This window comes from Heloderma suspectum, chromosome 5 (genome assembly GCF_057233095.1).
Source record: "Heloderma suspectum isolate Gila_16-S chromosome 5, 16-S_ref, whole genome shotgun sequence".
In the NCBI taxonomy this organism is placed as follows: domain Eukaryota; kingdom Metazoa; phylum Chordata; class Lepidosauria; order Squamata; family Helodermatidae; genus Heloderma; species Heloderma suspectum.
The window spans coordinates 169,674,850-169,688,298 of record NC_139462.1 but is presented as its reverse complement, the minus strand read 5'-3'; the positions used below and the strand labels follow the sequence as shown (position 1 = coordinate 169,688,298).

The 13,449-nt window shown below is 41.4% G+C and overlaps 1 protein-coding gene across 5 annotated transcripts in view; it reads right to left on the bottom strand.

Annotated features, from left to right (window-relative positions):
- The window catches only part of SLC4A7 (solute carrier family 4 member 7), a 113,973-nt gene that overhangs the window by 99,692 nt on the left and 832 nt on the right, over positions 1–13,449 (bottom strand). For 4 of the 5 annotated variants that reach the window (XM_084858293.1, XM_084858291.1, XM_084858292.1 and 1 more), the window contains exon 2: positions 11,137–11,175. The exons of the other annotated variant lie outside the window; for it this stretch is intronic. In XM_084858293.1, the coding sequence (XP_084714419.1) occupies positions 11,137–11,175 (39 nt within the window). The remainder of the gene's footprint in view (positions 1–11,136; positions 11,176–13,449) is intronic. 5 annotated transcript variants of the gene reach the window in all.

The following is a 13,449-nucleotide window of genomic DNA, read 5'->3' as shown; positions in this document are numbered from 1 at the left end:
GTGCAATATTTTATACCCATTTGACAAATCCTCTGCTATTTTAACTTTGAGAGAAGTTGTCAAGAGGGTGAATTGGGTGTGACTACAACTAAGGGAACTGCATGTTTAATCACTGCTTGAAATGGACTAAAATAATCTTTCAGTGACAAAATGTGGAGTTTTTACCTGTGCAGATAACAGTGCAGTGTTATAAAGCTAAAGCAAGAAACAGCCACAATGTAAAAAAACATTATAAAATTAGTATATGGGTCTTCCTAAACTAGATTCCTTCTATGGAATACAACACTTTACAAACACATCCTTTAAAAGCTACACCCCGCCCCCAAAAGAGAGAACTGTTTAACGTGCATGTGTTTACAGAGCCATTTTTAAATATGTGTATCTATCAAACTACACATAACATAACATTCACTGCTGAGATGAATGAATTGCTTAGATTTAAATTGGGGAGGCTAAGCCCTTCTGTGTCTGACACTCTGAATTATAGAGAAAACTCTTAAAATAATATAGAAAGCCATGAGAGCCATCATATTCCATGGAAATGGCAACAGAGAAAGCATGCACTGGAGTTCATCTCTCCCTGCTTCCATATTTTATGTGAAGAGAGCATATCTTCCTCCCAGGATGATGCATGTTTTCCCATGTGGGACAGAGCACAGGACTCCCCACATGGGGAAAATATGACTCTCTCTACAGTGAATATGCATACCTTCTCCTTCACATAAGACCCAAAAGCTGAGAGATGTTGCCATGCATCCTCATTTACACAGACACGCAACTTGGATGTATATGACCAACGAAGGCCTAAGGGGGACCTTAACCAGATGCGTGATATTCACACAATGAGTTATGCACTATACTCTTACAAATGGGGAATAGCTACTTCTAAAATGGGCAAATGAGCTCAAACACTTGTTAAAGTCCAACAGCGAAGACCTTCTCCCCACCCCCAAACTTTTGTTCTCAGAACACACGTTCTTTACAGAAGAGAAAAATGTCTTGGTTTGTATACCCACCCCGTAGAACATGCACCAGTTCTAATAAGAACTGTATACTACTATAATAATATACAAGTTCTAATAAGAATAATGAGAAAAGACAGAGAAAGATGAGGATTGAGGATATTATTTGCCAAATAAGGAGGGGAAGGTAACAGTATGGAAATGGAAGAGTAGGAGATTGGAAGGCTGTATGACCAATGAAGCACAGGGACTGCTGACAATGGTGTGCCGTGAGAGCAAAAATGAATGTTTAGGAGAGAAGGAAGAGAAAGTAGGAGCAACTATAGTTGCCTGACTTCAGAGGAAGGGAAATCCAGACACTTCACTTCCTGCCTGGTTGCAAAAAGTAGAATAATCTTGTGAGCACAGACTACCCCCACGTTTCTCAGTTTTAGATCCAAACTGAAAAATGGGGAAATAGCTTCAAGCTGCTCTAGCTTTGTTGACAATGGGTTGCACCACACTGTCCACAGACAACCAACAGACTTTTGGATGGGCTATGACGGGGACCAAACAGAGGCTAAGCCATTAGAGGACCCTAGAGCCACCAGAATTTAGTTAAAAATAGATTTAGGTGGAAAGCCTTGCCAATGGGGCTTCTCCTTAGTCTTTCCAATAAAACTCAAGAGATGGTGTGATTTCAGCTCAAGACATTTTGGTAGCCGCTTCTCAATACCTTAAGCTCACTTCTTCATCACCTCCCTTGGACGCAGATCTGACAGCTCACATGGAGGTTGCAGAATGCTTTGGAACTCAATGGGCACTTTACCAGGGTTGGTAAAGTATTTTCTCTAGGTCTACAAGATAAACATATCTCCGAGCAAACGCAACAGTAAAGGGGTTCAATAGGAAAGCACAAGGGGAACTCTGGAAACATGGGATAGGCACCAAAGTAAGGACAGAAAATTATGCTAGGAATGAGTCACAAGGAACTAAGAAAGCTAATTGGTCCCCAGGATATTCTCAGAGCTGAGACACCCCAGCATGAGAGATGCCCAGGCAGAACAAATGAACATCGACTGCCAAAACACCAAGGCAGTTATAGCACTCAGAGCAAAGGGAACAAAGAGCTTGATGGCTCAGGGGCTGTACCAAGGATGAGTTAAAACAAAGGGATTGTTTGTTTGTTTATTTATTTATTTATTTCCTTTCCTTATACCGTCCAATAGCCGAAGCTCTCTGGGCAGTTCACAAAAATTAAAACCAAACAGCACACAATAAAACAATTTAAAATATATAGAACATTAAAACCACAATATAACAATACAACCACAATAAAACCTAGCAGCAGTGCAGTAGTTTAAAATACAGATTTAAAACAGCAAAGCTAAAAGTTTAGAAAGCTAAAATGCCTGGGAGAATAAAAAGGTCTTCACCTGGAGCCGAAAGGAATACAATGTAGGTGCCAGGCGAACCTCACTAGGGAGCTCATTCCAGAGCCGGGGTGCCACAGCAGAAAAAGCCCTCCTCCTAGTAGCCACCCGCCTCACTTCCTTTGGCAGGGGCTCACGGAGAAGGGCCGCTGAAGATGATCTTAAGGTCCAGGCAGGCACATATGGGAGGAGGCAATCCTTCAGATAACCTGGCCCCAAGCCGTTAAGGGCTTTAAATGTTAATACCAGCACTTTGAATCGGGCCCGGAAATGGACTGGCAGCCAGTGCAGCTGAAAAAGTATATATTTTATATTTTTTAAAATATAAGGTTCAGGGAGGTCCTTTGCCCCTTGATTAATTTCCATACAGCTAGTTATACAGGAGAGCATAGTGCAATATTCGAAACAAAAGGTGCCATCAAGGGTGCTCAAGTAGGACTTGACCTTTTTGACATGTCTGAAAAGTGCTGACCCTTCAGAATTGGACCATTTTTGCCACCAGGACATTTGATCAAGGAAGAAGTGCTACAGAAGCAGCTCTGCCAGCAATGGGGGGCAGGGGATGCTCATCTCCATTGTATTGCTGAAGTGCTATAGTGCTTAAGCGCTTTTGAGACAATAAGGCTTCACGCCAGCAATGGCTATGGGGGGAAATGCACAATTTATGGTTTTGTCCTAATAAACCCCAAGGGTTTATTTGTGTCACCCTCTTTTGGGTGCACCCAGGATTTTTGCTCCTCTGGGGTAATCATGCAGAGTTCTGATGGTGTGTGCTGTGCCTTCCGACTAGGAGAGGCTGCGTGTAAAGTTTTGTCCCAAACCTGCAATCCCCAAAGGTTTTATAGCCACCACCCCCTTTTTGGCGCAGTCAGGATTTTCACTCCTTGGTGAATAGTAGTGCAAGGTTTTGTTGTAGGATTGGGTGCCTCCTGACCTGGGGAAGCTGTGTATGAAGTGTTCTCCCAATCCTGCAAGCCCCAAGGTTTTATAGCCACCTTTTTGGTGCCCTTGGGATTTTTGCTCTTTGGTGAGTAGTCACACGGGGCTTTGATGTTGGATCACGTGTCTCACCTGCAAACTTCCAGCACTTTAGAGGTGAAACTGTGCCATTGCCCGGCCAGGAAAACTCCAGCAGGACAGGGGGCGGCAGGGGGTAAGGAAGAGTCGAATTACACCTAGTAGTAGCTTAAGCTAGGGGCCACGGTGGCTTAGTGGTTAAGATGCTGAACTGCAGACTGGAAGGTCGGCAGGTCAGCAGTTCAAGACCCGAGTGCTGCGTGACAGAGTGAGCTCCCATCTTCAGTCCCAGTTTCTGCCAACCTAGCAGTTCGAAAGCAAGAAATTGCAAGTAGATAAATAGGTACCGCCTCAGCGAGAAAGGTAACAGCGTTCCGTGCACCTCAGTGTTCAGTCATACCGGCCACATGACCACGGAAGCGTCTTAGGACAGCGCTGGCTCTTCGGCTTAGAAATGGGGATGAGCACCGCACCCTAGAGTCGGACATGACTGGTTGGGGACACCTTTACCTTTTACCTTTAGCTTAAGCTACTCACAGTAGCTTATTAGCTCATTTGTATGGCAGGGGATCATGGACTATTTCAAAAATAAGCTACAGTGCATAGCTTATTAACCAATCATGGGCTACCGTGATGTCTGAATGCAGCCTATGACTCCTTTGCCTCTGTGGCAGTTCCAGAGCATTAACCATGTTCCTGGCAGCTTTTCAGGCTGTGCCTTATGAAAAAAAAATGGATTCTTCAGCCAAGGGGTCAACATAATGCCAATGAAATCTGTAGTATCCAATACACATGTCAGAGAGCCAGTGGGTGAGTTCACACATCATGCTAAGCCACAGTGAGCGGGTGGCTTGTCCATTACTCCCGACAGATGATCGCTCGTTTGGTGGCTTGTTTCTCTCTCAGTCCTCCCAGCTGCTGCCAGTATGTATCACAGGGGCTTTTACAACAGAAATCCTTGTTCCCTATGTCAGCACCCTTTCTGCAATTGGTCCGCTGGGGTTGCCAACTCATGAGGGAAACTCCCCTCTCCCCCCCCCCACATCAGATCACCAAAGGAATTTAGGTTTCTGAGCCGTTATGAATGTGCATTCGCAAACTTTTAATTTTTTTTTATTAAACTGCAAGACTGCTGGTCCCCTATTGAGTCCAGCATAGCCATATCCCCTACATGTCAATGTCCTTCTCAGTTTCATCCTCCACTTCTGCACTTCCTAAGTGAAACCCCGCACCCACCTCATCAGATTGCAGAAAGGAAATAATTTTCTGAGCCCTTATGAATAAGTTTGCAATTTTGGAAGGTGGGGTCTTGCACAAGTGCGCAGGACTACCTATCCAATATTTAGCGAAGCATACTGATATCCTCCTCTTGTTAATATCCTTGTCAATTTCATCCTCCATGTCCCTGCTTCCCTTGCTAGCAAACAGCCTTTAAAAAAAAGGCTGCTTCACATTCTACTGAAGTAATAACACCCACCCCTAAAGCTCCTTCTCTCCTGCAGCTGCTAGCTGTGTCCCCCCCCCCCCATTTTGTGCTTGTCACATTCCTCCACAGGTCTCCATTGCTAGCTGTCAGAGTTACAGAGCAGTGAGTAGGATCGCTAAACATATGCAAATTTCAAGACACAGCAGGGGCTGAATGGGTAAATGTATGCAAACTTCAAGGCAGACAAGTAAGGCAGATTGCTAAAAATATGCAAATTTCGTGGTAAAGCAGTAAAATGGAGGTAGAAATTGTGCAAAATTCCTAGCAGTGAACATCTGCTCCTGCACACTTGCACAGGACCAGAGGAAAAAATTGTGAATGCATTTGGGACACACTCTGGTGTCCTTTCTTCAACATTAGTATGAAAAAAAATCCATCCTGAGATGGAGGGTGCTGAGAAGTGATGAGGGAGATCTGTAGCATCACTAGAGAGATTGCGAGGAGTGGCAGGGGTTTTCACCACTCTTGCTGGGCAGCTCTCTAGCAATTCCTGACAAACCTCAATAAAATCATCCTGCTGGGTGCACAACAAGCCACCCTGAGAAAAAGCCATCCTACACAACCCTATTACAAGCCATAGGTTCTCAGGGTGGATTGTTTGCGAAAAACAACCCATGACTGAAAAACCACTCCAGGTTTGGATGTTGCCCTGCAACCACCCATGATACCAACTAACCATGGCTTAGTGTGACGTGCAAACCAGGTCAGTATGTTTAAAGCTCCTCTGTAACACAACATAAGTGATCTTCACAATTTTTGTGACCACTACTTTACATTTTCCAAAATAGCCATAAATGTAACAGATGGGTCCACCGTAACTGTGTCTAGTTCTGGTCTACCTGCCTCAAATATAATACAGTAATACCAGAACTGTCAGAAAAAAGGGCAACAAACTGGGTTCAAGGATCAGGACTACGCAGCTCAGCAAACAGAAAACTATGCAAATTAGCTGCTTTCCAACTCCACAAAAGTAAGATATCTGGAAGACTACATCAAGATGACAAATCTGTGTTTTTAGTTGTTTTGTTGTGGTTTATGGCCAAACAAAACTTCATGGAGCTTTAAAAGGTCAAAAACCTGTAACAACTCCTCTAGTAATAAAGAAAACAATGAAACTCAAGATGCTATGTGCATCTGCTGTGACAGCCATCAACAACCTGTTGCCCCTCCAGCTGTTTTAGACTACAACTTTCATGATTCCCAACTACTGACCATGCTGGCTGGGGCTGATGACCAATGAATTCCACAACATCTGGAGGCCACCAGGCTGGGGAAGGCTGTGCTAAGACTTTACCTGATTGGGACAGGCAGCATGTGGCCATAATGGTGACACATTGGCTGGGGAGAGGGGCAGCTGGCTTTAGACTTTATGGTAAGGTATAGTGCCCCTTATTTGAAAGACCCTGTCCCTTATTCTAAGATCTGGGGGTGCAGATATATACATTTAGGAACTCTAAGTTCAGAGGTTTTGTATTATTACTAGTTCAGTAGTACAAAATTAACCTTAACTGTTTGACGGTCATTATGACCAAAACCTGACAACCATGTGAGCAGGAACATATGATCAACTACGCTAGCTCCAGTTGCTGAAATACGTTAATTTTCCATTTCCACCTTTGGGGCCCTTTCTGTTTAACAACATATAATTAGATTTGTAAAGGGTTTGTAAATTGTATACCAGTTGAATTGATTTTACTGTCCTTTAACCTACACAGAAGGGGGGAGTTACCATAATTGTCCTTCAACTCAAAATATACCATTGTCTTGTCCAGAGCAAGAGTAATTAGAAACTGCGTATCATATAATCTGATTTTAAGTGTCTATTTTTCACTACACTAAGCAGCTTGCAGTTTCCAACATGCAGCTTAAGTAGCTTCCATTAAAGATGATTAATTTATATGAACACTAGCAGCAGTGTGACTTGTAGATAGATGATGCAGATATACTGAATGCATCAAGCCTTAGAGTGAACCAAACAGATTTTGTTTCTATATAACTAGGTCATCAGCAGAAGCACTTTTTTGGCATTGCAAGCACAGCCCTCCTTTTAGCACTTTGACAACACTTATTGTACCAAACTACTACTAGCAAGAGCTAAGCATAGCATTTCGCATAGGACTATGCCACTTTAACTTGATACTTGAATGAAATAAAGAGAACTCAGATCACCATTCTTCTGAAGCACTACTGATAGCATGTCCTGAACTTTCTTCTGAAATCAAAGTGCAACACTAGCACAAAAGCATATGCTCAAATCTGAAATCTACTCTGAAGATCATATAACTTGTCATATGAACTAAATGCATGCACTGGACATCATAGGTATAGCAAATTTGACAGCAAAGTGCAATTCTTCATTACTCTAGCAGCTAATCTCCCCTGACTAGGCAAAGGTACTACTGCCAGAGCAAAGGATAAATTGTTGTATTAAGAAGATAGCCACAGATGCTAAAAGAAAAAAACCCTATGAGTTACCAGAGACAGCAGCCCCTGAACCTTCTCCTACTCCTGGCAACAGTAATTCCTGCCTGCTGACTGTTCTGGCCACTGGTGCAAGCAAGTCCCTCCCTTCATCTCAGTTAAAGGAGAGGAGGAATACAAACACATACATTCTCTCTTCAGAAGAAGCATTCAAGATGAAGCTGGACAGCCACTTGTCAGGGATGCTTTGACTTGGATTCCTGCATTGAGCAGGGGGTTGGACTCGATGGTCTTGTAGGCCCCTTTCAACCCTACTATTCTATGATTATAAGACCACCACATGAATCAAACCTTAAATCTTCCTCTCGTATCTCCAATATGGAGTATTTCATACACTGCTCACTCCTAAATTAAATATTTGATTGAATCCCATTTATTAGACCTTTACTTAAGAATAATTAATATAAAACTGATTATTTTTTATCATGGGTATAACAAAAGAGAGACACTAGTTTCTGCTCTGAAGACTTAACACTAAAGTCTAAAGAAAAACCAATCCTACATCTAGATGCACCAGGAATAAATAAGAAAGCAACAATTAGGAATCCCTATCTAAAAGCTGTTTGAAAGCCTGTAATGTATTGTTGGTCATATTCCCGTTCATGTTTTATATTCACCCAGCTTAAGATTTCTTACTTCCAGAAGTTGAATATACAATAGTTCATAACCTATTGCAGCACTGTTTCTGTCATTAGCACAAGTACACTTCTGTCTCCACAGATGTCAAACTACTTTTTACATTTTATCGTGCGATTCATGTATCCTGTCTGCAAACTCTCCAAGGAAATACACCTCAACACCCTGAAGTCTTTACATCTGAAATAAAAATAGATCATCTATTTACAAGTACAGCCTACTGCTAAAGAAACACCAGTCTCAGGATAAGCAAATGTGCAGTGCAATCCTGCACATGTCTACTCAGAAGGACTAATTAAGTTCAATAGGAATTCAATGGGATTGCATCTAAAATGTTACCAACAAACTTATTACTTGTCTTCTGCATCATAGCACAGGATTTCTCTAACCAAAAAATGATAGCAGTGCCCCCTAGTGCCACTGTGGTAGTATTCCCTATGTTTTGTTTTTTTAAACAAATAGGACAGACAAAAATGTATCTTCTGACTGAAGAGGTACATCTAAACTAAGTTTCAACCTGAAGTGGGTTACTGTTGTATCAATGCAGAAATGTTTGTATACTATATATTAAAATATACACTAGACAACTTGAACAGATTCCCAGCTTTCATTTTTTTTAAAAGGCATAGCTTTCCGTTTGTTTTAAGGGATTTTTAAAAAATCTAATTTAGGGAGCAATCCTATGGGGATAGTTGGCTGCCTCCGAACTTGGAGGCAACTGACTATCCAATGCAGGGTGGGCAGAGTGCAGACTCTCATCAGAAGACCTCTGCCAGATGAAGGCTCATATGGGAACGTTCTTAATACTTACATTAAACCCACTGAAATCAGTGAGTCACAAGTCAGTCATGAAATGAATGGAACACCATTAAATACCTCATCAGATTATTCACTCTGAGTGCAGTCCCATACCATAAAAATAAATGTAAGTTTTGTCATTATTTTCAGTGCAATATCTGCATGCTATTTCTTGAGCAAGATAAAACCAATGCACGCCATACCATACATATATTTATTACCCTCATTTTCAGAACTGCACATTATCTATGACTCTGCAAACAATCAGGCTAGCTAAACCAAGTGCTTTTTCAAAAGTTGCCTTGAGCCTTCAGCCAATAAATACCTTTGTTATTTTCCCTAGTTTAGAAATAGATTAGATCAAGTAGATTTGTTACAGTGTAAACAGAAGAAAATATTACTCTAATTTACCTGACTATTCAAAGAGGCAATAAAGAGAAGAAAAAGTAATAACACTGCTGAAAAAGTTTCAAACCACACTACTTAGCTCCTGTGAGACTTTAGTAGCTTTGGTTTATGAGAGAATAATGAAGTACCTACACATAACTCAGTACTAACTGAAAAAATAAAATTAATGAAGGACAATGGTATTAGGTAACAAGTTTGTGTAGGTCTATAGCAGGCTGCCCTATGTACAAGCTATTTTGAGTTAGATTTTTTTCTGGCAGAAGACTGCTATGGAATCCTATGCTCAGTCCGACTGCTAGGTACCAAAATAAAACACAAAGCACTATATATACACACATGGTGAAGTCAGAACAAGAGCAAGTAGAAAATAGTTCTCATACAATGCATTTTCAACGTATTTTTTAACTATTCAAACTACACTCAGTTGAATGAACAAGAACTGCATAGCAGTGCACAAACTCAAGGACAGTACCATGTGTTTAAAAACAGCTATATAGACAACCAAAACTTTGAAACATTAAGTAATAAGCATGCTATGTCAAACCAAAGTGAAATGTACCTTGGAGAAGCTCTAAAATTGAGTCTGAAGAGTTCCATCTTATCCCATTAACAGACTGCCTCAGAATCAGGATATATTAATGTATCTCTGGTTCATTAAATGCTAAGCACATTTAAATGAAAATTCCCCCATCTCTCTCATTGATTTGCCCCCACCCCCAAACTGGCACTCTTTCATCTCCAGTAGAACAGGAACTAGATGACCATAAGGAGGGATTCTCTTCCTTTTGCTGGTATGTTCATCTCTTTCTTCTTCCCACTTACTTCAGATAACTCAACAATGATAGCAAGTGGAGGGAGAGATGAGGGGAAAACAGTGCTGGGCTTGCCAACAAGCCACGAAGAAGAGCTCATTCCATCTCTCACACCCAGAAGCTATCTGGTACAGCTAATTGCCAGCCAGGGACACAAATGCACAAAGAATGGAAAGGGGTGGGGGGAGCATTAATAAATCATTAGACCTATTTTTGGTAGGCTTCAGTGGTTAAATGAAGATTGATTATTTGGCCCCCAAAAGATATATTAAAACCTGTGTGCCAGGCCTGCTTCAATGGTTACAAAAAAAATTTCCATGAAGCCCTCAGGATCCTACAATTGTGTAAGCTGCTATAGGATTTAGCATAGCTTCCTACGATATACACACACATAGTTATTTATATAACACTATGTTACATTGAAGCCTGTTACTATAATGTAGAAATTACCTCCCATGTAGGGATTTTTTAAAGTGTGCATTAGTTAAGATATAGAACCCTGGAAAAATTAACATGTGGTAAAAGAAGACATTTAAAAAATGTGATAGAAAAAGATCCACACAGATCCAACACACTCTAGTGAAATATTAAATCCTGGTATTGGCATCTTCCATAGGAAGACCATCTGAGAAGAATGCCATGTAATATCTGCACAATGTTGTTGGTAATTGTACTACCATGAGGAAACCCCCAGAATATGTTAAGTGAAATATGGCCTTCATAACGTGAATGATCAAAAAGGGCAGATAAAAAAACTCAGTGCCCTAAGGGAAATAAATAGGTGCAACTAAAGATTCTGCTTTTAAATAAAGAAGACCTAGTTGTTGCAGAAAGGAAATACACACAGGTCTACATACGTTAAATTATGCAAACATTTTTATATTAAAATAAAAATGCTTTTTTCTCCAGACAGGAAAACAGAACTAGGCAGACCACAATCTACATAAGCTTATAAGAGAGTAAGGACCATTAACCCTTTCCATTATTATAAAACCATACACAATCCTCTCCTCAAGCATATTAGGGTGAAGAGATATTTCTGCAAAGGATGCAACAACATCTTAAAGAAAATTTAAGAACTCAATTTTGACAGATTCTATCCTCAAAAGATTAATGGATCCCACCTCCTTCAAGAAGCTGGATCCACCGTCTCCTTCAGTAATCTGTAAGAATTCAAAAGGTGAAAAATTATTCCCTCAAAAATATCGCAAGAAAGAACCTAAGATCTATGTGATCACTCAGCCCAGTGAGAGGACAGCTACAGCAAGAGGAAGAGGGCAAGAAGGATCCACATAGTCAAAGGAACCTTTAAAACCACCACAGCATCAGCAACCTGATCAAGTGTTTTTCCCTTTTTATACCCTACCCATCACTGTAACACTCAGGTAGTCTATGTCAGACACTTAGCCCTAGCTGTAAGCCAAGGGTGCAGAAAATGTGGCCCTCCCCATATTGCTGGACTGCAACTCCCATCAGCCCTAGCAATCATAGCCAGTAGTAAGAGATTATAGGAGCTGCAGTCCAACAACATCTGGAAGTCCACACATTCCCCATCCCTACTGTAATACCCAGGGTTGAGCAGAGAATTGGTGTATAAATGAAGGCAATACAAAGATGAGACCTGAAGTCCCACCAAGTGAAAACTGCTGTAACTGGTGGAGCCTTCCCACAACGGAAGCCATGGCAAACTGCTTGGGGAAACAAACACAGCCATTCACATGGTAATTTAAATCTCCCCTCCCTCCTTCATACCCAATGCACAGCAATTAGGCTTAGAAAAGGGGTCCCATTAACATCGATGGGATCTCTGCCTCCCACCACCCCCCAGGCCAGGGGTTTTGAACCTCTTTAAGCACATTTTGGGGAAGCTCTCATGGGCTGCATTCTAGTGGTGGGTGTGGCCAAAGGCAAAAGGTACAGGGTTAAAAGATCATCATATTTTATCTTACAGTTTAAGAGTAAGCTTTTGTTATTCTTTAAAGTAACTAACAAAAGTGAAGAAACCACCAAATGATTGGTAGGGTGGGGGAGATAGCGGGTGAGGCAGGAGGAGATACATGGCCATCTAGGGAACCCTAGAAGGCCAGAATTTGTAACTGCAAATGTTGCAGGGGCATTAAAATCTAAACCATAACCCTATTTCTAAACCTCTTTCTTTTTCTCTTCCCTCCCCTTTTGTCTTCCCTTTTATGGTTTGTTCTTTGCTTTTTTATATTAAAAAGTTGAAAAACTGAATAAAAGCTATTAATTTTTTAAAATCATACTCTAGGTTTATCAGATGCCACTCTAGCATCAAGCATCTAGAGAGGGGTTCTTTCACGGGCAAGAACCACATTAACATGAAAAGAATTTCTAAGCTACTTGATGGATATTTTCCATCTACCAGCTAATCTGTATTCTAACTGCCAAAACACAATCATAATAGTTTACCATAACAACTTTCCCCAGTTTCTGACCAAAATGTAAGTACATTATCTTTTAATGTATAGATTATATCAAATGAATGTATCAAGTTAAGTCTAATACTTAACTTGTTTACTACATGGTTGCTAATACAGGTCACTCTTCAGAGAGCAAGAAAAATGATGACGAAAAGCTTGTATAGTGGGGTGTTTACTTGCTTAACTTCCTTTGCTGTCAGAAAAGTTTTCCAACACCTAGCACGTGTCTACACTACACTTTAAACTAGATTAATTGCCATAGCATAGCCCCAAGGAACCTTGGTAATGATCCCAAGGTTAGCATTAGGCCAAAGTCATAGAAACGATCAACAAAAATCCTGATTAACTCATCTACACAAAGAACAACAAAATTACAGCAACACATTTTTTTTTTTTAATAGTACCGCTTAAAAGCGACATGTCTGCCTCATTTCATCCCAAGCCTTGCAAGGAAGCGAAGTGAATCACTGTTGCGTTATCCCTCTCTGCCCACCTCCACAAACACCCGCGATGAAAAGGGCCTAGAAATATCACACCACTTCCTTGAACTCTCTCTAGGACTGAAAGATCTGAGGACAAAAGAGGCTAACCATGTGTTTGCACTCAGGAACAGTCAAAAGAAGTAAGGGACAGAGGAGAGAGGACCTCTCATGGGGCACCACAGCAGCTGCCTCCATAGATTCACCTACTCTGAACTGAACACATGTCCATGTGTCGATGAAGGGACAAGCTAGAGTTGATCTTACAGCCTGCCCGTTTACCCTGTTTGACACTTCGCAGTGTGCGCTAAAGAGTGTGCTGTGGGCATGGGGGGGGGGAGGGAGGTGGGCAGAGGAGAGAGAAAGAGAGAAGCAGCGAGGCTTGGAACAAAGAGCCCAAGCTTCCTCTCTGGCCTGCCCTTACCCTATCAAAAGCCCTGCCTGAACAAAAGCAGCGAGCTATTGCTAGCAAGAGCTGTTGCAGAGAGAGAAGACGTACACCTCTGAGGCACCCCTT